Genomic DNA, 25,089 nt, shown 5'->3' on the forward strand with positions numbered 1-25,089 from the left:
CAACTGAAAAATCAGGCCAATTAAAAACAACTGTTCATCAATAACAACCCAGTAAGAGAAAAGACAACCCACATACTGATAGAAAACACAACAGAAATAATCAACAAGAAGATGGATATCCAATCTACACAGATAGCTCCTAAAAAATTCAGTAAGAAAAATGAAGACACATGGATTTCTTATAGGGGCAGGACAGGCCATTCACTACCAAAGAAGACATCTGGTTGCTCAATTCACACATGAAGAAGTGCTCACCATCTTTAGAAATCTTAGAAATACAAATTAACCCAAGCAGTTAAGATAAAAAAGAATGATACTACCGAATACTGGTGAAGCTGGAGCAAGTGAAACAAATGGAGCTCTTGCACATGGCGGGTCAGAGCTGAGCTGGGGCAGTCAACCTGAAGGGCGGTGTGGCACAGGAATAACCTTACAAGGAATGCACACAGAAGACCAACTGATACCTAGAGCAATTACAGAACATTCATGGAACAATCCCAAAGTGGAAACCCCCTAAATGCCAGCAACAATGGAATGGTTTGTGACGGGTTCACATGATGAAATACTATACAGCCTTGGAAATGAAAGACTACTACCATCAGCTACAATGCTGACAAATCTCACAAACATAACTGCTGAAAGAAGATACACAAAGAGAATAAGCAGTGTATGACTTCATTTATATAACCTGCAAAACCTGGAAAAACTAGGGCGTTAAAAGCTAGAGAGGGAGCAGAGGAGTGGGGTAATTGAGGGGAAGGTGGCAGGGACCCTGGGGTGCTGGGCCGTTCCCTCTGGTGAGAGCTCGCCAGGCTGCACTTCCCCATCCACGCACCTGTCTGGGTGCTGTGACAGGTCAACCAACTCTTGCTCCCTTGCAATGGGGACCCTGGGGACACTGCATTTGCAAGAGCACCATGGAAAGATGGAAACAACCGCACATCCACCAGTGGTGACTCTGAGCCTGGTGACCTCGTACCCATGTGCAAGCACAACAACGTCCTAATTTTTGAAAACAATTCAAAGCTAGGTGCTGGAGCGTCTACAGTGGGAAACTATGAAGAAATGAGCATGAGAATTCCCATTTTATGAAGAGACTTTACTAAAAACTGAGCAGATAGCACACAGAGTTCCCACACATGCCACCAACAGGGAATGGCACGGTCTCCACCATACCACTAGAGCACCCTGTCACAGCTGAGGGGCCAGCACTGACACATTACTGCTAGCTGAAATCAGAGAGTTCACCTGGATTTCCTCGGTTCCTCCCCTCCAGGATCCCATCCAGGAACCCCAAGTAACGTGTGGGTGTCACCCTCCTTAGCTGCCTCTTGGCTGTCACAGTTTCTTGGCCTTGACTTATTTCGATGGCCTTGGCCCGTGGAGAGGACTGGGCAGGTGTGGTGTCGGATGGGCGCCCCTGCCAGAACTGGTGTTCCAACTGGGTGAAGACCACGAGGTAAAGTATAGTTCTCATTGTACAAATTTACTGTAAACTCTAGGCCTAGAATCAACACACCTCTCTCCACTAAACTGGTTTTAGTGAACAGCTGGTTGTCACATAAGCAGCCCAGAGGGAGGAGCACAAACTGCATTCTCTGGAGACACTGCATCAGGCACATGTGGGCCCTGGCTGTCCTGACAGGCAGAACAAGGACTCCTGCCCTGGGATGGCGCAAGGAGTCAAGGGGGCGGGAGGCTCCCCGCACCAAGCCGCTGCCTGACCCTACGCCGTGGTCCCATGACAGAGGCGCCATCCCAGGAAAGCCCACCAAAGCCCACTACTCTGCAAACTTTTGCTAACAGACTCACAAGAGTAAACAAAATGAAGCCCAAGCCTGGCAAGCAAGGAAATCAAATGCTTCTGTCAAATAATTACACATTGCAGTGATTAGCAACCACGTCAGGTGGCCACTGCTGGGTTTGACATTTTGTGGCTCTTCCTCTGAGCTACCAACTCACTTCCAAGAATGAGGACAAATTAACAGCACATCCACAAACCCAACCAGAGCCAACTTCTGCTCCCAAACACAGGGCAGCAGAGGAGACAGGATGTACCCAGCATGGCCCCTGGCTGTATGTGCAGAATGAGCTTTCCAGGAACAGAAGAGCAGAGCAGCAGGACAACGGGCTTGCGCTGAGGTCCACAGGCCAGGCCTGCAGAATAAACGCACAGTCCGGGCCCGTGCCACGCTCAGGACAAGCTACACATTAACAAGAGCTAAGAATGTGGGCTTGTTTGTGTACACTGCCACATCTCTGCGGAGAGAGCAGGCAAAGGAAAATTAACCAAACAAACAGAAGACAGAGCTGAGCTCCACTGGCCCGGAATCCCCAGGAAGGCCAGCCATGCAGACAGCCAGAGGACCCTGCTTGGGCAAAGTGTGTCTGGGCCTGTCCTGCGAGCCTGGTGCTGAAGCTGCTCACAAGCGGAGACAAGGCCCAGGAAGAGCACAGGCAGAGGGCCAGTTCCGCTGCCTGCCTCTCAAGTGCAAGGTCCCAAGTTCGATCCCCGGTACCAAAAAATAAAAGACCACAGGCAGAAACTCAGCTCTGGGCTGATGGGCCGTGCCCCCAGCTGGCGTGGCTGCATCTCAGCAAGACCTCCTAGGGCACTTCCCTCACCACTCGAAGCTGCTGGGCTCTCAGAGCCTGCACACCTGCTTTCCTCGCCTTGCCCACCCTCTGCACAGCCCAGCAGTGGCCTCTGCCACCGCCCCCTCCCATGACCTGGCCTGCCACAGCCTCCACTCCCCTTCATTCAAGCAGGACCCCGAAATCCCCACAGTACAGACCTCCCCCTATCTCTGCAGCAGCTCAGGGACAGTGTGATTCTCACAGGGCATCACTCTCCCCTGTGCAAACAAACACACAACATAAGCAGGCTGCATGCTAGGTTCACAGTTATTCATGCTGAGTTTTTAAAAACCCAAAGTAGCACTGATATTCAAAATGTATATATTCTCTACATAAAACCTGAGACATTTTTCTAGGATGGTTCTCTAAATCTGCTGTAGTGGGACAGACCACAGCATTCAGTGAGATTCTGAGCTTGGTCAATCCAGAAGCTTCCACAGCCATCCAATGCAAGAATGTGACTCTGGAACATTTCAGAATCCACTTGTGGAAGATTCTGGAGCAGGTGCCCTGGAGGGCACAGCCCCAGGCCTCAGAGCTCTTGCCCAGAGTGAGCTCAGGTTCGGTTTCCCAGTGGTGAAGTCTGGTTTCCAGCCAGAATGTGCATGTAAAACTGAACTGAAGGGCAGCCAAATACACCATGAAGGCACGGGCTTCCTGTATTTAACAATAACTTATGAAACCTGCGAACCTGGTTTAGACGGTACCAGAAAACATAGAACCTGACTTTGTGGAAAACAGTAATGAAGATGTTGTCTTGACAAGTAATTCTAGCCAAAGCCTCAAAATGAACATACATCCACTCCCGTCCAGGTGAGAGCGCTGCCTGCCCTTCCGTCCAGGGCCACCTGTGTGTGCCTGCAACACAGAGAGCCGCCGGACTCCCTGCTGCCCGGTGAAGGGTGACACCGATCACCCACCTGCCAGGCTGCCAGTCTCTGCAGCTGCACAGACACTGTTTTGCTCGAAGGCAAAAGTCAAAGCCGTTCCTTCCCGCCAGGATGCCCCAGCACACCAGACAGACCAGGGCTGCCGTCCTCCAGCTCTGGGCTGTCACTGGCTGCCAGCCTGGCTCCGCTGCTCCCTGCTACTCCCTCATTCCAGGGTGCTACCAGCTCTTCCGAGAACCTCAGCAGCATGCAGCCAGGTGCAGAGAGGCTGCTCTGGGCTATTCACCTCCAGGTGTAGATACAGCCCCACCCCAGCCTTCCTACACCACTGTGGGAAATGATTACAAAATGCCACTGATAAATGGAGAAAACAGAAGAGATTCAATCACAGGAAGGCATGAAAGACCACGGACAGATGGTCCCAGAGGCCACAGAGGGGCTCCAAGGGGGACGGCCCAACACAACCCCAGGCTGCCAACCCAATGCCCATCGAGGCACCCCCTGAAGGCTGGCTACTGAGGACGGTGAATACCACAGCAGGCCCTCAGCACGCCAGGCCAAGCCCACCGCCCTTGCTCCCAGTGCCAGTGCTCAGGTACGCACTGCCAGACTGAGAACAAAACCACTTTCCTAGGCTAGGCGTCTTCCCCATGAGGAGGTCCCTCGAGGAGCACACCTGTGCCTTGCAGTCCTCGGCCCTCCTGTGTGCACATCCAGTGCAGGGTAGGCCCCTGCTGGAGACCCAGCCACGCCGTGCAAGACAGAAGCACAGAAGATCTGAATCCTCCTAGCAGGCACACCCAGCCTGTCACTTAGAAATCTGTGCTCATTACCATTTAATGGTGACTGCCAACACCCACCGTGGATCTCCAGGGGATCCCAACCTCCCATCGCCACCAATGCAGATCAGGTGCTGCAGAGCAAAGCCCCGCCCCTCCCTGGCTTACTGCTGAAACTTCCCACACGTCCAGCTTCCCCCAGCACCTTTTCAAATTTTCTGAAAAACCATTTTAACAAACCCTGCCTTGCTCCCCTCCCCATGCCTTCAATAAGTCTAGGGAGCCAGAAAACATGGTCAGGCTTCACGGCCCCGCAAGACTCTGGGGCGCCTCCACAGGCCCTTAGCAGGCAGGCCTGCACTGCGTCCACCTAGCGTGGGGAATCGGACTCCGCTACTCAGTCAGCCCCCGACTTGGGCTGACCCTGTGTGGAGGACAAAGCACGAAGCTTCTAGAGTTCTGCAACGAGCCACCAGACACCTTGGCCCTTGAGGGAAGGGGTGAGAAAGGCCCTCCAGCAGCAGCCAGAAACTCTGACGCACTAAGAACAGACCCCATGGCTTTCTCTGAAGTCCAACAGAAGTACTCAAGTCCCAGTGAATCAATAAGCCACCAAGAATAAAGTCTGACTTGTACAAAGGACTTCCTAGGCAAACCCAAAAGAACAACCTTGGCTGTGAGTGCAAACTAATCAAATCAGAACCTGAAGCTCTTAACCGGCAGGGCTGCGCTTGGCCTAGCACCTGCAATCAGACCTGGATGCTGCAGTCCCACAGCCCACCAGGACCTAGTAACAAGTAGGGTGCTGGGAAGTGACCCTCAAGAGGGGCGAGTGCCCCATTAAGGAGTCCCACCAACCCTCACCAGACGTCGGGTTGCTGGTGCAGTGATCTTGTACTATCTATGAGCAACACAATCCTGTGGCTTATAAGTTATCCAGCCTAGGACAGTTTATGATAATAGTAGAATGGGCCGAGGCAGCAGAAAAAAAACCAGAATATAAGCAGCAGTCTTCTAAAAGCGGCTTGAGTATGAAGGAAAAAACAAAACAAAACTTTGTGAAGGGCTCTGAGGTGAAGGCTGGACAACAGCAAATCCCAGAGTCCCCAGGGCATAATGAGTTAAAGAGCTAACATGGACCTTACAAGAATGTAGCTATGTAAAAATTCCCCAGTTAGTGACACTAAATAATGAACATCAAGACACGCAGTTTTCACAAATGTCATTTCACACAGAAAAAAACCCCAGATTTTGTTATCTATGTATTTCATTTAACACACACACACAGATATCACTTCTACATAAGCTCTTCCACTACCTCCCTGAGTACACAGTAGCTGTAGTCAGAGTTAGAAAATGCCTGGAAGATTGAACACTGCTTTTCATGGTCAAATCCCAACAGCTCTAAGCCATGTCCAGACCTGCAATCTCTGGGGCTAAGCCAGGAGTAAAGTTGCCTTTGGGTAAACACAGGAAGCGAGCACAGGGCAGAGGCAGAGGAGCAGGAGTTAACGGAGCCTGAGTCCAGCAGACACGAGGCCAGGACAGACCGCTGGGCCCGGGGGCCCCACAGGCTCCAGAGGACAGGGCCACCGCAAGGCTCTCTGGGCCTGTGCTCCTCTGCAGTTCACCGGGCTGGCTCCCTTTGTCATGGTCACTGGTCTTCCCTGAATGGGGGCGGGCCGGAAACTACCAGGCCACACTGCAGTTTCCTTTCTTTCCACTGCCCACCACTCCTCCCCAAAGCCCCATTGCCCCACTGTCTCTCTAAGTGGCTAAAAACAACCCAATTCAAAAACACAAAGCCATAACATGAGTTTAGGAAGGTTATTTGCTTCATTTGATTTTTTTGCCTCAATTGTTTCCATTTTCCTAAGTGTCCATTTCTAATCATGTTCTCAAGAAATATGTAAACAGAAGGCTGCTGAAAGTAAAATGAAGAGTTTCAACTAAAATCTCTAAATTGACTTGGTATGCCAGGCATCCAGTCAACTCCTTTGACCCAGCTTTTGTTTTTTGGTACCGGGAATCGAACTTGGGACCTTGGGCTTGCGAGGCAGGCGGCAGCTAAATCCGCAGCCCTTGACCCAGCTTTCACAACTATGCATGTCTCAACACAGCACTACAAAAGCCCAAGACAGCCAAACCCAGGCTCGCTGAGACCGGTGTGACAGCAGGTGTGCAGCCCGATGTGGCACAGGAAGGGGGCAGGACAACGGGCAATCAGGGCCCTTCCCACACTACCACAGGTGGAGGAGCTGGGATGCAGAGGTGCAGAGTCACAGCCACACACCCACCTCTCTCCCCCTCGCTGAGTCGGCCCTGGCCGTCACCGGGCCAGGCCCAGGGCAGCAAGCTCCGGCCCTGCTCTTCACACGGAGCCCCACATCCCTCATCTGGAGTCTTCTCCCTTCTGGCGGCTCCTGAGCCCTGCGGTCTCCTCTCACGGCCGGAACCACTGCATACCAGGGAGGCTCGCTGCCTCTGTCTGCCCAGCCCACGCTCCACGCCAGTGGGGAAGATGAGGTCCAACTGGGCCCAACGCACCCCGTGCTCAGGGCCGGGCGCCCGTGTCTGGTGCCAGGCTGGCCTCCAGGGCACTGTCCAGCCCCAGCCTCAGCACTTGAGGGCAGGAAACTGGTTCCCTCGGCCATACAGTGAGCGATGGCACTCCAGCCCACTTCACAGGGCTATCGCGCTACACAGATGGAGTAACTGGAATGCACAATTTAGAATGAACTTGCTATTCATTTTGGTCTCTTAAAAGCACAGCAGGGTTGACGTGGAGTAAGCAAGTAATCGATGTTGATTTATTATTACTGTGAGTTTTTAACGTCACGGTTAAATAGAGGCAGCTCCCGGGCTGGAGCAGCTCCAGCCTCGCACACAGCCCAGCGTCTGGAGGCGGCCGCGCATCCGAACACCTGTCCACGTACGACCTCCCCCACCGCCGGCCGCCCAGCCGCAATTACGGCCTTTCTGTTCCACTGCCAAGCTGAGCTCAATGGTTTCTAATGATTCTCATATCGGGTTTTCTGTGTCAAATACACACCGGGAGTTCATTCTTAAATTTCAATATCATTAATCATCCAACATTCAGCATCTCAGAACTCAAAAATTTGCATTTCAACAATGGGGGCTTTGAAAAAAAGGACACAAATGCAAATGTTCCACAAACTGTATAAGAATTTTCAGAGAATTGCCAAAACAAACCATCAATGTCCCATTGACAGCAAATTTTCTGAGCTCTTCATAGGGAATGAGTATTCGTGATTTTTAAAAGACAAAACACAATTTGAGGATTGAAAAAAAAAAAGAAGTAGGGTGAAAAATGAGTCCTTGCGTCTACATGATTTCCAGAACAAACCTTGGCTGATTAAGATCCCAGATAATGATGGCACGGAGGAGCCGGGTGGCCACAATCCGAGCAAGAGCTGCACACGCGGCCGTGCGGCCCGGAGGAGGAGGACCTGTGCGTGGAAGGGCTGCCGTGGGCGGTGCCTGTGAGCAGCGAGGAGCCTCCCCACTTCCCTTCCGGAAGCAGACAGCCCGGGCGCCCACTCACCTCAGTGCCAGTGCCGGAGGCATCTTGTATGGCTGGGCCCTAAAGTGTCCCCCAGAGGCTGAGATATCCCAGATGGGCTGTGGGGGGTGACTGACCCTCAGGGATCACGACTTGATGGCTTTACTGGGAGGCAGGGCCTAAAGAAGTCACTTGGGGACGCATCTTGTCCTCAGCTCCTTTCTCCTGGGGGGTCTATGTCTGTCTGTCTCTCTCTCTTTCTCTCTCTCTCTCTTTCTCTCTTACGTTTCTGCCACTCCACAAGCCTAAAGCAAAGGAGTAGGCCAGCCCAAAACCTCTGACACTGAGCAGAAGTAAATGTTGCCTCCTGTAAACTGTTTTCCTTGGAATTCTGTCACAACAAGGAAAAGCTAACACAATCTCTGTGTCCCCCTCTCATACAGCATGGAAGGGGCGATATGCTGCCCACATCCTAGGCTGTCCCGAACCCCAGCTCACCAACTGCCAGCCTCCCCTCTGCTCCCTGGATGGTCATGGAACAGGTCCTCTCTGGCTTGAGCCTGAACCCTGTGAAGGTTCTGGGCCTCCTGCTGCTGGCTGCCTGGCCGGCCACCTGCATGTGCCTGCTAAGGGCAAGGTGTCGTCCACAGCCACTTGGCTCTGTAGTCACCTCCACTGCCCAGGCAGGGCTCTGGTGCAGTTCTGTCTCCAGCAACTCATAATCAGTATCCATGTTAACCGCAACTCACAAAATTCATTCTCTCCCCTTAAAAACTATAGTATTCCTGAAACATCAACTGTGGCAGGGCACAGTTTAAATGCGTAAGAACATTCCTCTATGAGTTAATTTCTATGTTAACACATAACAACCTTGGTGGACAAACACCACAGATTCGAGATGAAATAAATGAAGAATAGAGCAGGAGGACTGAAGAAACCCAAGGCCTCCAGCTCAGTCCCACCCAAGGGCAGGTGACACATGGGATAAACCTTGATAATGGTCGGCAGAAATCAGACGACCCTGGACCCACGATCACCCGCTTACTGCTTCAGCTGCTTTCATGGGACTGGGGTATTTCACACAAACAGAATATTAAGACACCATAGCATGGCCTAAATCAAAGCACTGATCTTGAACTATTCAAGCTTTTCTCAAAATGGTGACTTTGTTTTTAAACACTGCCCAGCTCTCCCGCCAAGAGCCAGGGAAATAGGATGACTGAATTTTCAACTTGGTGCTGGCCCTGCTCAACCTGTTTCCATCTATCAAGGGCATCATCTGGGTGGCCACGGACGTGTCCTAGCAATCCACTGTGGGCTCCGTGAGATCAGAGCGCTTTTCAACGAGACTATCCAGGCAAGCACGCTCTGGCAAGAAAGACGAGCTCGCCAGAGGAAAAGGGGCAGGTCAAACAGGCAGCTGGGCGCAACATCTGGTCCTCCTGTTAGCCAGTAAAGGTACCAACATCCTAGGCACACTTTAAGCCCAATGAAGGATGAGGATCATCAGTTACTGGAGGGAGACGAAGGGACAAGAAACAAGGAGCAGCTGCTTGTGCTGCTACGGTAGCAGGCGACGTGGGCATCCACTCCCTCTCCCTCGGGTCATCCAGAGGCTCTGTGCCCTGGGAACTCATCCTGGCCTGTCTCCGCACACCCCAACAGGGAGAGGTCTGCAGTGCAGGGTTAGGCCAGAGCACACTGCAGAACCTGCTTCTACAGAAGAGTTCTCACAAGCTCAATCAACCCAGGCCCTTTCCTCAGGCTCCTCACAGCATTAGAAACAGTTATTTAGAGCAATAAATCCCAACAGTTAAGCAGCTTTTACGTCAGAGCCAGGGCCTGGCTCTGGCGAAGTTCAGAAAGAACAGCAATAAAATCATAACGTATACCCCACCCAGCAGCAGAGGGAGTTTAAAGGAAAACAGGCCCTCAAGAGTTACACACATCAAACAAAACACCACTTCATTGCCAGAGCAGAGCCAAGCTGCACCATCAGTGTGAGCAAGGGAACCCCGTGGGGGCTGGGCTCCACTGGGGCCGACTTCCCACCAGCACTGCACCAGGCTGCACGGGAGCAGGGCAAGGAGGCAGGACCTGCGCCAGGTGGGTGGGCAGACGGGCAAAGGCAAGCCAGGCGGGCCAGGGCAAGGGCTGGGAGCCAGCCAGGAGAGGAGGCCCTGGAGATCCCAGGAAGAGGACAGGCACTGCGGGGAGCAACAACCAAACATGCCTAGCATACAAGAGGCTCTGGGTCCAATCCTCAGCAACAAAAGAGAGAGAGAGAGAGAGAGAGAGAGAGAGAGAGCAAATTGAGTAACTGGGTATTAATTATTACTATTCTTCCTCCCTAAAAATCATTAAAATGACAAAATATGAATAAAATTGTGACAAGATTTACAGCAACACTTGATAGTGGGTGAACAAGTACATGAGCTCATGAAAAATTTGGAGAACTTCCTGGAAACCATGAACCCAGTGGGGTCACAGGAACAGGCAGAGTCACTAGTGAGGCCCCACCGCAGCAGGGTGAAGGAGGCCCCAGGTTGGGCCAAGCCAACTCCCCCACCAAGCGCCAGGAAGGAGCTGCAGGGCAGCAGTGCCAAGTAGTGGGGCGTGCCGTCTGGCCCGGGCAGACACCTGTAGGAGAGCTGAGGGCTGGAGGAGAGGCAGGGACACCCAGCAAGCTCTGGGCCCTAAGCAAACAACTCTAGCAACAGACAGAAGGGAGGGGCTCTGGCCAAGAAGTCTGAAGCTCCGGGTCAGAAGGTGCGGGTGGGCAGGAGGCAGGACGCACACAGGGCCTGAGAGGAGGGCAGGGCCACCCAGGTGGGCCAGGGATGGGAATAAACATCAGCGGATGAGATTCCCCATAAAAAGCCAAAGACTCTCTATGTTTACACAGAAGAGCCTTAAGGAAGGTGGTCCGGAAAGGTCAGAGGTAAGTGGATGGGGAAATATCTGTTAACCAAAAAAGATCAAGGCAGGAATATTATTATGAAACAAAATAAACTTTTGGCAAACAGATATCAAATCAAGACAAAGACAGTGTACCCTGAAAAGAGACCTGGTCTACCATAAGAATAGTCAGTAATTTTTTTTTTTTGGTACCAGGAATCGAACTCAGGTCCTTGAGCTTGCACAGCAGGCGGTGAAACCACTGAGCTAAATCCCCGGCCCAGTCAGTAATTTTTAAGACTGAAAAAAACACTGAAATACATAGAGCAAAAAAAAAATAAAAATAAAAATAAAATGGTAATGTGCACAGGACATTATAAAAGTATAATCACAACAGAAAAATTCACTTTTCCCAGAATTAAGCAGACAAAAAAGAGTAAAGCTTTGTTGATTTAAGTCAACTGAGTTAATACACATCAATACATAAAGGTTACAGATATTCCTATATATAAATATATAATGTATCAGTGAGAAAAAATTTAAATACAGTATTGATAAATACATATGGATTTCTTCAAACCAAAAAACAATAATAAGAGCATACTTTTCTTCAAACATCTGGGTGTCATGCACGAGATCTGAGTTTGGTCTATACTCGGTCATGCAGTACACAGCCTCCATTCTCCCCAATAAGGTGAACACAATGGTTTCCCCAGCATACTAAGGAAAATAAACTGGATACACTCTATCCAGTGCTGGTGTGATTAGGAAGGTCAGCTGAGCCAGCCCTGGGAGCAATTCCACAGGACACCTGAGGACCCCAGGCACACACTGCCAGCTGACCACGCTTCTGCTTCTCAGCATTCATCCAGCGGAGACACTTGAAGAAATGCACAAAATATATGTATAATAACTGTCTGAGGCTAATTCAGAGCTGTTTGAATAGTCCTGCAACCACATAAACACCCATTTACAAGCTACCAGAAAGAATGTTGGATTTATGGTAACTATTGACATCAAAGATGCCCGTCCCACATTACAAAAGAAAAGAGCAGGAAACAATGCATACTGCTAAAGTGTGAACGCGCACAGTGCTTGTCGTCCACACGAGAGGAACACCCTGGACGGCACCCCCTGGAGCCAGGCAGAGCTGCACACCATCACGTCTACTGGACACTTGAATGCACACAGCTTAATGTTTCCTGCAACGATCACAAACCATTCTTTACATCAATCAAGACATGAACAATCTGAATCAATAAAGTCTTCGTGGCTAAATAAAGCCTGGAACCCTGCCCTCTGGAGCTCTCAGATAGACCAAGCACACCCTTCTCTGAGGGTGTGAGACACTCTGGGCACCTGGAAGGAGAGGCCCAGGCGCTAAGGCACCCCGCAGGCAGACCCAGAGCTAAGGCTGCCGAGGCCCACCCAGTCGCACTCCTCTGTGCACATGGGACAGGCACCGAGCTCTGGGCGCCCCATGCAGGGTACGCTGAAGGGGCTGGAGGTTGGGCAGCCGTGCCAGTGGTCCCACAGGAGGCCCACACCTTGAGGTGCGACAGGCAGGGCCCTCCAAGTTCATGCAAGCTGTGACTCTCCAGGGTCAGGAGGCATGAAGTCCCCACACACTGGAAAGCGAGGGCCAGACACAGGTGGCTTCCAGTCCCCTCCACCATTCCCAGTAATACGACCCTGGACAAGGCTCTTCCTCCCTGCAGCTCTGACACCGTCTAGGGCTCCTGGGAAATCTAAACCCTTGTCAAGTACTTAGTGCAGCACCCAGTAAAACAGAGAAGACCCCTGAGAGTGATTTCCAGCCACTGCCCAAGGATGCAGATCCTGGCCTCCTCCCAGCCTCTGCCAGGGCCCATCACAGGGCAACCCTGCCCCAACAACAAACAGGCAGATAAGAAAGTAACTGCCCAAACCGCAAGCTGACCTTCCAACATCACCTCACACAAGAGCAACTCTGTCCTCCTGGCATCAAGGAAACTGCCACAAGCATGCAGATCAAACCTGGGTCCTCACCAGGCCTTCACCAGCTCCCCTTTCCCTGCAGAACAGACAAGCTACCTGCACTTAGTGCTGTCAGAAACCAACAGTGGCCATTATCAGGAGACACAAAGGTCTGGAATCCAGTCAGCAGGCTGCAAGGACAGCCCACTATCTGCAGAGAGCAAAGGACTCAGGCCTTACCTGGATGGCTTTGAGAGCTCATTGCTAGCAGTGTCTAAGCCTTCAGTCAATTCAAAATGGCTCAAAAGTTCCACGTAAACAGTAGCTCCAACAAGCTGCAAACTTCCACCAGCACATACAAGTAACAAAACGAGGAGGGTCGGGTCAGGGGCGCATAAGCTCCGAGTCTCACTGCTGGTGTCTCGCACAGCAAGTAATCCACAGGGACAGCAGAGGTCTTCGCCTGGCCTTGCAGCAGTGAACCTGCAGTTAGAAAAAGAAGAGAGCTTCAGTGAGGATGGAGCGTCCCCTGCAGAGCAACCTCTAACCAAGGAACCAAAGATTCAGTCTTCAGCTCATTTTTACCAGGAATTGGTAAAACAATTCATACTGAACCATTGCTACCATCCCTGGTTGGGATTTCTGTTGGCAAATCACAAATATGAGCAAATGTCAACCCTAGCACTGAGGATGTGGAATGGGTGTTTGGTACCTGGGGTGGGGCTGTCTTGTGCACCCTAAAATACCTAGCAGCATCTGTGGCCTCCACCCACCCGATGCCAGCAGCATTACCACCACTCCCGGTCATGACAATAAAAATGTCTCCAGAGGGCCAGTGTCACCTAATAACCAACATCACCACGGGTGAAACTCTCTGACCCAGAGCACCACCCTTACACCTTCCAAAAGCTTCCTCACCATCAGGCTGGTGGAAGGAAGAAGCACTCTATCCTCCAACTGGTATGAATGTATTCCAAGCTACTCATTTTGCAAAGTAAGTACAGAGGAAAACCCTAAAAGAAAAGTCAGTCATTCAGCCTGCTCCCATCACACACATTTTCATTCTGACATGCACACATCCAGCCTGTCCCCACAGACATTCACCTTCATGCAGGTGGCTCACGGAACTGGATTCTGATTCAGTTGTCTCCACTGAACAGTACATCTTAAATTATTCCCATGTTCCTGCCTTAGTAACTACCTCTGCTCAGGATTTATTTTTCATTTTCTGATGATAAAAGAAACGCGTGGCCCTCCCTCCCAGGAGAATATTTAAAAGGCAACCCAGTGGTGGGCAGCTGGGAACATCCTCACAGCTCCTGCAGCCATCTCGGCCTCTGGCCTCAGGAACTGCCGGCCACACAGGCCTGGCTCTCTGGCCAGCCTGTCCTCACAGCACTGTCAGAGCCAGGAGGAGCCCTGGCAAAAAGCAACCCACGGATTCCAGACTGGTCCCCAGAAGCTGACTCTTCCCAAGAACATAGTCGCCACAGCGAGCAGCCCAAGAGACAAATCGAGGAACGCCTGCTGAGACTCTGGGACTGACCCGATCCAGCAGCCCTTCTGAGGCTTCTGTGTTCATGTCTCCCTTTAAGACTGTAACAAATTCCTTTTCTTGATTACATTAGTCCACAACCACCCCCCACCAAGTGCTTGTAACTAAAGAACCCTAACCAAGTCATGTCAAAGATTAGCCCAGGGTTGGTTACTGAGGTAGTTCCAATCTTACATGATTATCTCCAACTGTGGCTCGTATCTTCATGACTACTGTTCCAGTTATTTCCTTCAGGTTCGGGATTGTTACTTCTCTATTGGTCTGAAAGAAAGACCATTTCCTTGAACAGAATGTAGATGGCATGATTCCACAAACCCCTGAGAATCTCAGAAAGGATTCTGCATCCTTCACACAAAAACCACATCTTGGCTGAGTATAAAAGTCTTGGATCGTAAACATTCCTCCCTCAAAGCCTTCAGAGACTGTTCCACACTCAGTGCTATGGAGAATTCTGCTTAACCACTGTTCCTGTCTAAACTTTGAGGGACTTGGTTTTGGTGTTGTCATTTTCTTCAGCCTGGATTCCTTTAGTATATCTTTTCTCTAACCTGGAAATTCAAATATTGTCAGAAGATGGATGGGTTGAAGTGTACTCATTTTCTTTGCTCAAAACATGACCCTTTCAATACACATTGGTCTTCTTCCTGCTCAGGAAAATGCTCTTCCATTACATCTTTGGTCATTATTCTTATTAAACTTGTTCTGGCTTCTTGAGAGATTCCTATGCTGTTGGCTGGAAATTCTCCATGGAATCTGGCCTCTCTCACCGCTGACACATCTGTTGTTTATTCTGCATTCCCGGGCAGCTTCTCCAGTCTGTTCCCTACACAACTATTGATATTTTCTACAATGTCAGCTTTATTCTTTATGGCTTCTGATACAGAGTTTAATTAAGCCTTAAACTTTGTTCTCACCACTTCCCTTGACGATTCATTCTATTATCTCTTCTACGTGGACTATCCCTCCTCTTCATGACCTCCTGCTCCTGTTCTTAGAGCCATGTCTTCTCCTAGCCAGTCTTCTGAGAAAAAAAAATTTTTTTCCTGATTTAAACTATAAATAATTTTCAGAGGTATATTCTTGGGCACTGCAGGATATTCCCCTGTTCTCCACTTCCTGGGACAGCTTTCTGACAGGTCCCAGGTCGAGGACTGTTTGCTTACACATCCTCAAAGAACAGCTCTGCTAGACTCAATGGAAGACCAGGGTCTGCGTGCATTGCCCTCCCCAGCCTAGCTCCTTCACACTGATGAGCTGCTGCCGAGGGAGCCAGTGTGCAAGGCTCCTGCGGGTGCCCAGTGTCCAGCAGGCTTCCTGGAGTGCTGTCAGACTGACATGGACCCTTCTCTTTTGCCGTCTGCAGATTCAACAGAACCAAGACTTTCTGCTATGACACAATGTATATGTTCTGGAAGAACCTCACACTCAGAAAAACTGTATTAAAAATACCATTGCCTATGAGACAAATAAGGTTGGAGGGGACTGCTCAAATTATGCAATTTCATAACCAGTGCACTACCGAAATCAGGAATTACTAATAAAAATACTACCACAATTCAAAAAAGATATGCTATTATTCCTAATCATTAGAAAGTCCAGTAAATTAGAATTATACCATTTAGAAAGGTGGCAATAGTTTAGTCGAAGAGGATAAAAGAACTGAAGCTTCTAAGTAACAAAATCAGAGACAACTAAACCAACCATATGTATGACCACGTCAGATTGTCTAGACACCCAGCGAAAGGGCAGAGGTTGTCAGATGGGGTAAAAGAGACCCCACTCTGCCAGATATAAATAGGAAGTGTGTGAGGCAGGACTGAAAATGGTCTGGAGAGGGTGCTGTGCATTTGAGAATGTACAATCCATTTCCCAAGCATTGCAGACCCAGCCATGTGCCACCTACAGGAAACTCATTTCAGCATAGGCATGTCCGACACAACAGCATACTCAAAAGTGGTCCCAAAGATCTGTCACCTAAGGACACTCTAGCCATCACAGTGTAAGTACTCTGTGATGCTCACACGATGAGAAAGTCATCCAACAACATGCAGCTCTGCCTGGCTCCCGTTAAGTGAAAGCTGACTATAGAAGCAAAGATGATGGATATACATCACACAAACACTGATCAAAAGAAAGGTGTAAAGGATGTGTTAGCATCAGACAAAGTAAATTTAGAGGAAGAGCATCACATGGAATGCAGAAGGGGTTGGCCCAGGGTGACATACCAATCCCAAACACTTGTGCACCGACAGCAGGGCTTCATGCTTGAAGCAGAAATTGAGAAAGCGTAAGGAGAAATGGACACATCTACAATTACTGTTGATTACAGCTGGAAATTTCAACACCCTGCTCTTAGTAACTGTCAGAACAAGTAGACAGAGAATTAGTAAGAGATTTGAACACCACCACCACCCTGCATGACAGAATGGCACTTGGACAACGCTCTGAGAACAACAGCAGAATGCAAACTCCTTCCTTTACTTTTTAACCCACACAGAGCAGACACCAAGACAGACCACGAAGCAAAAGGACTCAAGTCAATATTTTCTGACTAAATTAGAATTAAGTTAGACATCAATAACAAAGATATCTAAAAAAAATCCCAAACATTTGCAAACTAAATAATACACTTCATGAGTCAAGGAAAAAAATTTCAAACAGAAATTGGAAGGTATTTTGAAACGAATAAAAAATGAAAATACAACATGTCAAAATGTGCAGTGCTTAGAAGGAAATTTTCAGCACCGAATGCCCGAATTAGAAAAGATGGGCAAGTCAATGATCTTAGGGTTCATTTTCAGATATTAGGAAAACAATTAAATCCAAAATAAGTCAGGAACAAAGGCAAAACAAAAAAGAAATCAATGAAATAGGAAAGAAAAAAATCAGCAAATCTAAAAGATAATTCTTTGAGACAAATAATTCCTAAAAAACAATGAGAAGATATGTATGAATGATACCAAGGAGGTAGGGGATCAACTGGAGCCATACCAGGATTAAAAGGATAAAAGGGAATATCATGAACAACTTCATGCCAAGAAATGTGACAACTCAGAGACTCAACAAGGCCTTAGAAAACCCAAACTTCAAGCAGTCACTCGAGAACAGAGTTGGGCACAGACAGGGCCCATCTGCAGGGTTCCAGGTCCACCCTGGGCCATCTACAGCACTTGCCACCATGAGGGTCTGCCTGGTGGTGACAGGCAACTTCCTCCTTCCTTTTAAAGTAAATTAAAGAATTAAAGATGAACCTTCCGTGCCCCATGCTACTGTTTAATCAATGACTTAATTTGTGTGGACTTCTGGGTTTTGTTTTAATCTGTTCTGTACTGATAATCTAGTGTATCATTACTTCTTCTATTGCTGAAGTTTGGGCCACTGGCAGCTCCTTCAGGTGGGTCCTATTCTTCCTGACAAGCTTCCACCCCAATCTTTACTGTTTGGTATTCGCTTATCTCTGGGTTTACAGTGACATCCCAGATTCCAAGCCAACACCACAAGGTTTACATCACCCTCCCCTTTCCTCATCGGCAACTTCTTCACTCAGGACACATACTGGCCTGTTCAGCCCTAGCATATACACCAAGTAGCTCTAGAGCCCTCAGTGCTTCACCAACAGCCCTGTCCGCTTTCAGCCCTACAGAGCCCACTTGTGACACCGTGTTCAGAGGTGCCTGGGTGACCTATCTGCTCCACATCCACTTCAGGGGGGTGGCAGAGCTGGATCCACGCTTGGTACTTGTATTCCATTTTGGGTTTCCCCCACACCCTGGTTGGTTTTAACTGTTTGTTTATTTTTGGGGTATGTGAAGAGTTAGAAATACAAATTTAAGTGGAAAAAGAATGTTTATAGAGATATTTGTAATTTAAATTTAAGACTTTACATACAGCATTTTGATATAAATTTCTCTCGCTTAAAAAAAAAAAAGGTTTGCATTATGGAAATCTGACGAATAAGCAAAACACAGCAAGTGGTATAAGGAGTCTAGGGCACCAGCTTCCACAACTACTCACATCCTACCGTCCCTGCTGCATTGGCATCTCCTTTTACACACACAGAAAGGCACAGAATGTCACCGCACAACTTTGAAAACAGTTTCATCCATGTTAGCTTCTTACCATGAGGTTTTCTCTTACATTTATTTATTTATTTATTTACTTATTTATTTACTTATTTATTTATTGGTATTGAGGATCGAACTCGGGACCTCGCTCTTGCGAGGCAGGTGTGGTGCCACTGAGTACATCCCCGGCCCTTTTTCTTACTTTTAAATGCATGGCCAAGTTAATGAGAAATACCTTTGGTATAACTTACTCAGAACCCAGTTCCATTACAAGTGAGAGGGCTTTCTGGAATCGTGTGTCCTCCATGCAGAGAAGCAGAGCGCACTGAAGGCTTCTGAGCACAGAATCCAGGGAGGGCCCGGGGCAGGCTGAGAAGGCAGCTCCTCCTCAGCAGGGACCCTCTCCCCAGCTGGAGGCCAGGAGCTCAGCTGTCAGCCTGGCTGTGCTGCAGCCCAAGGCCTCCTGAGGAAACCTGCTAAGGGTGGGCAGCAGCAGAGCACAGGGGACACTGTGGAGCTGGGAGGCAGGGAAACAGTGGCTCCAAACCTGTCCCAGGCCCCTGTCTCCTTAGGGGTGAGGGCACGAACGTCTGAGCCAGCGGGAGGTAGCACCGTGCTGCAGCGCAGGCCTGCGACCACACAGCGGCCAGGCTCTCTCAAGGCACCACAAAAATTCAAAGCCCACAGGAGGGTGAGCTGGAGGGAGAATCCGAAATTCTGCTTTACAGGTACCTTTAGGGCAATGGGTATGGTCACCTCATCAAGCGGCCAGTCTCTGACACTAGGCACAAACTTACATCTGGGCAGAGAAACATCTTTATCTTTACTTCTCCTCCATACAGGATGAGTGACACTAAAGGTGTCACTACAGCCTACGTGTGTCCTAGAATTTCTCTCTCCAAGCAGTTGGGTCTAGGGTTACCTACGTTCCTTCCCTCCTGCTACTTGTCTCTGAAAGTACATCAAATAAGCCATAAGCCTTCCAAAGAGAGAAAGTCTCAGACACTATAAATCCTTGGGAGGATTTTTAAAAATCGTATTAAGCTACCAGAAAAAGGTGTGGCATAGCAATAAAGGCAGGTTCTGCCCTTCACATTCCTCAGTTCCACCACATGGCAAGGATGAGGACGGCACAGGTGTCCAGGACTCTGCAGCAGAGCCTCAGCCAACAGTCACAGCAGTGCAGAACGAGGCTACATCATCTGCAGAAGGCAGGAAAGGAGCCCCCAGGCAGGGCGTGGGACCAGCACACCACCCTCCCTCCTCAGCAGTGAGGCAAGAGGAGAGGAAAGGCCAAGCACCAGAGGAGAAATGTCACCACTCACAGAGGACCCGGAACAATCTACCAACTGCTAAAATTCCTGGGTGGATTTTACAGGATTGGTGGGTGTAAGGTCAATGTACCAACATCTACTTAATTTCTGTGTCCCAGCAACAACAAATAGAAAGTGAACTTTGGGTTTCAATATAATTTATAGTAGCATCTGATATCAGTAAACATCCACGATTAAATCTGTTGAAGGTGAACACATGCCTTATAAGAGAAAATCACAAAACACTGTAAATGAAATTAAAGGCATAAATAATCAAAGGGGACTGAAGACTCAATATGGTTAAGATGTCAATGTCCGCTAAATCAACTGGTGTCCATACAGTCACGATCAAAACTGCAGGCATTTTCTTGAGAACTGACTACACAAAAACACAGAGATCTGGGAGACTTACACTGCCAAGTAGTATTATTCAGTATAATAAATCATTAAGATGTGAGAACAAACCAAGGAACAGAAAACTCTACAAAGAAAACACAAATATAGTCTCTGATAATAGCAAACCCTCTACTCCAAACCAACAGGGGGGATAAGAAGGTATTTTCAATCAATAGTGCGCCATCAAGAACATCGGCAAGATGGATTACAGACCTAGGATTAAAGGTAGGACAACAAAGCCTAGTCCAAAAGGCAATACAGGAAACATCCTCAGCTAGGCAAGGATAACTTAAATACATGGGCATAAAAAGGCATAAAGGATCATAAAGGAAAGAAAATGGCAAGTTATATTACATTAAAATTAAGAACTTATCAAAAAACTCGGAACAAGAGAGGCAGCCCACAGAGCAGAAGTGATTTTGCCAACAAACATACAACAAAGAACTGGCACCCAAATACACAAATAATTCTGATAAATTGCTAACAACCCAAATGAAAAGGAGCAGAGGATAACAGGCTCAAGATGAGGACGGGGGCACGGCTGTAACCCCAGCCCTCTGGGAGGCTGACACAGCAGAACTACAAATTCGAGCAATTTAGTGACTTAGCAAGATTCCATCTCAAAGCTAAAACAAAACAAAACACAACAAAAAAGGCCTGGCGATAATGGGTCAGCAGGAAGGTCCTGGGTTCAATCTTCATCACCACCAAAAACAACAACAAAAAAGATGCTAGGTACACGTTCGAAGGGAGGATGTCAAGTGGCTGACCGGCATCTAAACAAGTGCTCTGCATCTGTGGTCATGGGGAATAAAAATGACAACCACAATGGGACAGACACACCCACTGAAACTCAGGCACAGAAGCACTAGGTCCTGGGGAGGTTAGCAAGGACTGAGCTTCTCCACCCCCCACAGCGGAGTGCAAAGGACGTCAGCACTTTGCACTGCCCTGGGTAACCGGCACTAAGCTAAAACAGGCGCCCTGCTGAAGCCACCCAGGCCAACCCAACAGAAAGAGCCACCAATGTTGCCGAGGACACCCCAGCAGCATCTGTGAGCGCCCAAAGCAGGAAGCCTCCCACTACCCGCCAACAGCGCTGCTGCTGCTGCTGTAGAATACTACACAGCCAGAATAAACCACCGCGCCTTCGTGCAGCCAGGCAGATGGGGTGCCCAGACATAGGGCTGAGCAGGGCAGGGAGGCACAGTGTGATGACTGTGATGCAGACACATGAAAGGTGGAGACAGGTAACATCTGAGGTGGGGCTGCTGGGGAAACTGGAAAAACAGAGGGCCCAGGGCTGGCAGCATTCTGTGTCTTGGGCCACGCGAAGATAAGCACATCAGGGCGCTCATTGCAGAAATTCACTGCCTGCACACTCCTGAGCGTGTGGCCTTCTCGCAGGCAGCGCACCCCAAAGGAGGAGTGGGAAGCGGGAATTAATCCCTCCAATCATCGTGGGTCAAGGAAGATCTCAAGCAGTAACACCCGCTTGGCTGACGCACTCCGCGAGCACCACCCTACCCAGACTCTGGCCAGGACCTCTTATCATCAGCACGTGCACGGGAAATGCACATCATGCACCTCAGGCAGAACGGGACAGCCGAGAGGCCGGAACAGTGCACGGAGCAGCAGGGCCAGTCCCCGGGCCCACCAGGCTCTCAGAGCATCATGCATGGGAAATGACTTCCAACTTAAATATTTTAATTAAATGGTTATTTCCATTTGAATTTTATTAATTAACTAAATTTTAATCAACATAAACTGTTGGCTGTGTGCTTCTTTTCCTATTTATATGGTGAGCTTTTCAATAAGCACTTTTTTTCAGTAAACATCCTTATTAATGAAATACAGGCTACAAGGGTTTGTAACTGTACCATTTCAAGACAGCTGGCTCATGTACCATAAGACTTTGGATTCTGTCCCCACAATTTGTTGGGATACATTTATATTTTAGTTTTCATAATAGACTGTATACTTAAAAATAATAATATTTTATTTCGCTGTGTTTCAACAGGGCAAAATACAATCAATTTCCAAACTCCACAAGCAGAGTCAGGACGAGACCTCAGAAGGCGTGCCGTGGCCCGAGTGGGGAAGCTGAGCGGACAGAGGCAGAGCAAGGCCGCATGCACCCCAGGCCCTCGGCTCGCAAGTGGCACACGGGGACACGAACCGCCAGCAGCAACACAGCAGCCCCTTCCTCTCAGAGAAACAGACCTTCCAGCCCCGTGGACCCTGAAGTACTGGGAAGCAACTGCTGGTAAAATACTCTTTGGACTAAGAGCGCCAATGCATAAAGCATCCAGATGAACACTTTCCTCCCTTGTGGGGGGTGAGAGTCACGCAGACAAGCAGGAGGCTCAGGGGTCTGAGCTTGAGCGTGGATCACGGGCCCGGGGGATCCTGTGACTTCCGAGACGGTTTATCTGGCTGTGCCCGCAAAGCCTCACCCTCAGAGAGGGCCTCTGGAGGCTGGCTGGGTTATGGGAGGTATGGACAAGGCAGCGCAGGGATGCGCCTTCGGGAGGCTGGCAAGGGATGCTACTGCCCCTGCATCTTCTGCTGCCTGTAAAATAGTTACTTCTTCATTAAAAGCCATCACCGGTGGGCACTAATGAGGATTGGGGTTATTTAACTGTGAATGTTTTCAAGGTTTGCGCTAATTTCTAAAATAGTAAATACCAACAAACACACATTTAACCAAGCGCTCTCTGGGATCGGCTGTACTGGAGCGTAGGAAGGGAGGCTGGGACAGCTCTGAGGACAAGGGTGAGGGCGCTGTAGTGTGTCCCAGCACTCTGGCTTCAGGTACACAAGTGACGCCCCACGGTGCGACAGAGGGACATGCGCCCGGCAGAGGGGCGCAGGCCTGTCCTTCCTGACAGTGCAGCGTCCCAGTGCACGCAGCTACCTCCCACAGATGAGCACCCCAGCCCTCACCCCAGCCCCACTCTCCTCAGTTTCCCACAGTTGACCACAGTCTGAAAATACTAGATGCACAGCTCCAGAAATGGCAGGCTCCTATGAGTGCAGTGTCGGCCACCCTGAGCGAGTGCGTTGGCCTGGGTGCTGTCCCGCCTGGGACGCAATTCGTCCCATCCCACATACCCACACCTCGGTGCTCCCCGCCCCCACCCCAAGTCACCAGTCCTCAGGGCCTGTGAGCAGCCCCGGTCACAGCAGCTAGGCCACGTCTTGCTCCCCACCCCTGCCAGTCACCCCTGCAGGATGCCCTGTCCTACTGTACCACTAGTTGTTAATCACTTCCATGCCTGACTTAGAAGTTAAACCTTATCAAAAGCATGCACGTATGGGAAACAACAGTACAGGTGTGTTCCGTACCCCTAGGATAGGAGGCTCCACCTATCTCGAAGGGAGGGGACAGGCGCCCGGTATCTCTGCAGTGCTGCACTCTGCCAGCAAGGGCGTCTCCTCTCCTGTGCTCACCCAGCGGGTAATCCTGCGTGGCCTCCATGCATACAGCAGGGGCCATTTACAGATGGTTTTATCACAGAGGCTTCCCTGTGCTCCCTTTTCTCATTCAGCAACACTCCTGGAGGACCCCATTGTGTGGCTGTGCCAAACACTGCCATCATCCCCCGTCTGCCAGCGGGCACGCTCTCCCCAGAATGTTTCACTACCATGACAACACTGAGGGAGGCTGCCCAGGCAGACACCTCCTGTCCTAGTGAGTTCTTTGTTTCCTGTACCGAGGACTGAGCCCAGGGCCTTCATACTGGGCTATATTTCCAGCCCCTTTCGTATATTTTGAGGCTAAGTCTCTGAGCTGACCAGGCAGGGCTCAAACTTGCAAACCTCCTGCCTCAGCCTCCCAGCCTGCTGGGATTAGAGGCGTGCACCACTAAGCCCAGCTCCATCCTGGTTTTGTGCCCAGTGGAGCACGGCTCAGTGGGGCTGAGTCAAGGCCCTACCCTTTCCCACTGAGATGTGAGCATGTGAAGAGCACGCCTCCGGCAGCCCTGCCTGAGGCCCCGTCCGCCCTCCGGCCTCTGCTGTGATGGATACTGTCTCTGTCTCCCATGAACTGGGGGAACAGCTCTTCCTAGCAGCACCTGCAACTCCTGGACATCAGGCCTTGGAGCAGCTTGCTCTTCCTCGCCTGACCTTGAAATCCATCTCATTCTATAACTCTGGTCTCCTCCACTTCTGAAAGTTCTCTGTACAATAAATGAAAATCTTTCGTTTGTCAAACATTACGTATACTTCCACAAAACTCTCACTTACTGCCTGGGCCAACAATAGCTTGACAATCTGTCCTCAGACTGAATTCTCAGACCATCAGCCGTCCCTCCAGAGCCTAGAGACCCAGGACTGGTGAGGAAGGGGCCTCTAGAGATTTCTGCGACTCTTCTTACACACATGCCCAAACCCATCTGGAAGTCACCGTCCCCTCATTCTTAAACATGGACAAACAACTCAGTAGCCATGTAAGGCAAAGTGGCAGCAAGAGAAAGCACGACCAAGACAGACAGAAATACTGGGCCCAGGGATGGAACCTCGAGACGCTGCAGACAGCAGAGGAGCTCTGGGAACTCACTCGAGCAGGCAACAACGGGACGCAGAGGTGCAGGTCCAGGAGGCCGAACCAAGCCTAAAGCCCATGGCCACAGGACATCGACAGATTCCAGCATAGGGGCAAGGGGCACAGGCGCAAAGGGAACGAGGGCAGCACTGAGGAGGTGGGAAGAGGAGGGGAACCGAAAACAAGACTTCACCTCAGGGGTCCCTGCCACCCACTGCGATAAGTGTTGGAAGCACCACACCATTGTGCCCAGAAAACCAAAGATCTCAAAGCTCCAGAGAAAAATCAAAATAAAACACCAAACAGTAAGTGAAGTAGTCCAGCCCGTGCTTCCTGTCAGTGACACGGGACAGCAGGCCTGCTGAGTGGGCTTCTGCAGCCCACAGGAGAATGGTGCCTGCCATGGGGAATGCGCAGATCCCAGGACTACGGGGTGCAAAAGGCACGTCTCTGAGGTGATGGGCAGGGCAGGGTCCTCCCTGCGGCAGAGAGGCTGAGCCAAGGCGAGGGAACGGACTCGGGACGCTCA

At 49.8% G+C, this 25,089-nt stretch overlaps 1 protein-coding gene across 10 annotated transcripts in view; it reads right to left on the bottom strand.

Moving 5' to 3' along the window:
- Hdac4 (histone deacetylase 4) overlaps window positions 1–25,089 on the bottom strand; it is a 258,092-nt gene that overhangs the window by 210,015 nt on the left and 22,988 nt on the right. For 8 of the 10 annotated variants that reach the window (XM_004868416.4, XM_021247427.2, XM_087209562.1 and 5 more), the window contains exon 2: window positions 12,924–13,166. In XM_004868416.4, the coding sequence (XP_004868473.1) occupies window positions 12,924–12,945 (22 nt within the window). In that variant the 5' untranslated portion in view covers window positions 12,946–13,166. Of the gene's footprint in view, window positions 1–12,923; window positions 13,167–13,601; window positions 13,855–14,412; window positions 15,321–25,089 lie in introns of those variants that run through there. The other 2 variants (XM_021247426.2, XM_087209559.1) reach the window with 2 other exon arrangements.

The sequence above is a fragment of the Heterocephalus glaber genome, unplaced genomic scaffold (assembly GCF_053883595.1).
Source record: "Heterocephalus glaber isolate CG9 unplaced genomic scaffold, H.glaber_assembly_v1.0 deba00001004, whole genome shotgun sequence".
Lineage (NCBI taxonomy): Eukaryota > Metazoa > Chordata > Mammalia > Rodentia > Bathyergidae > Heterocephalus > Heterocephalus glaber.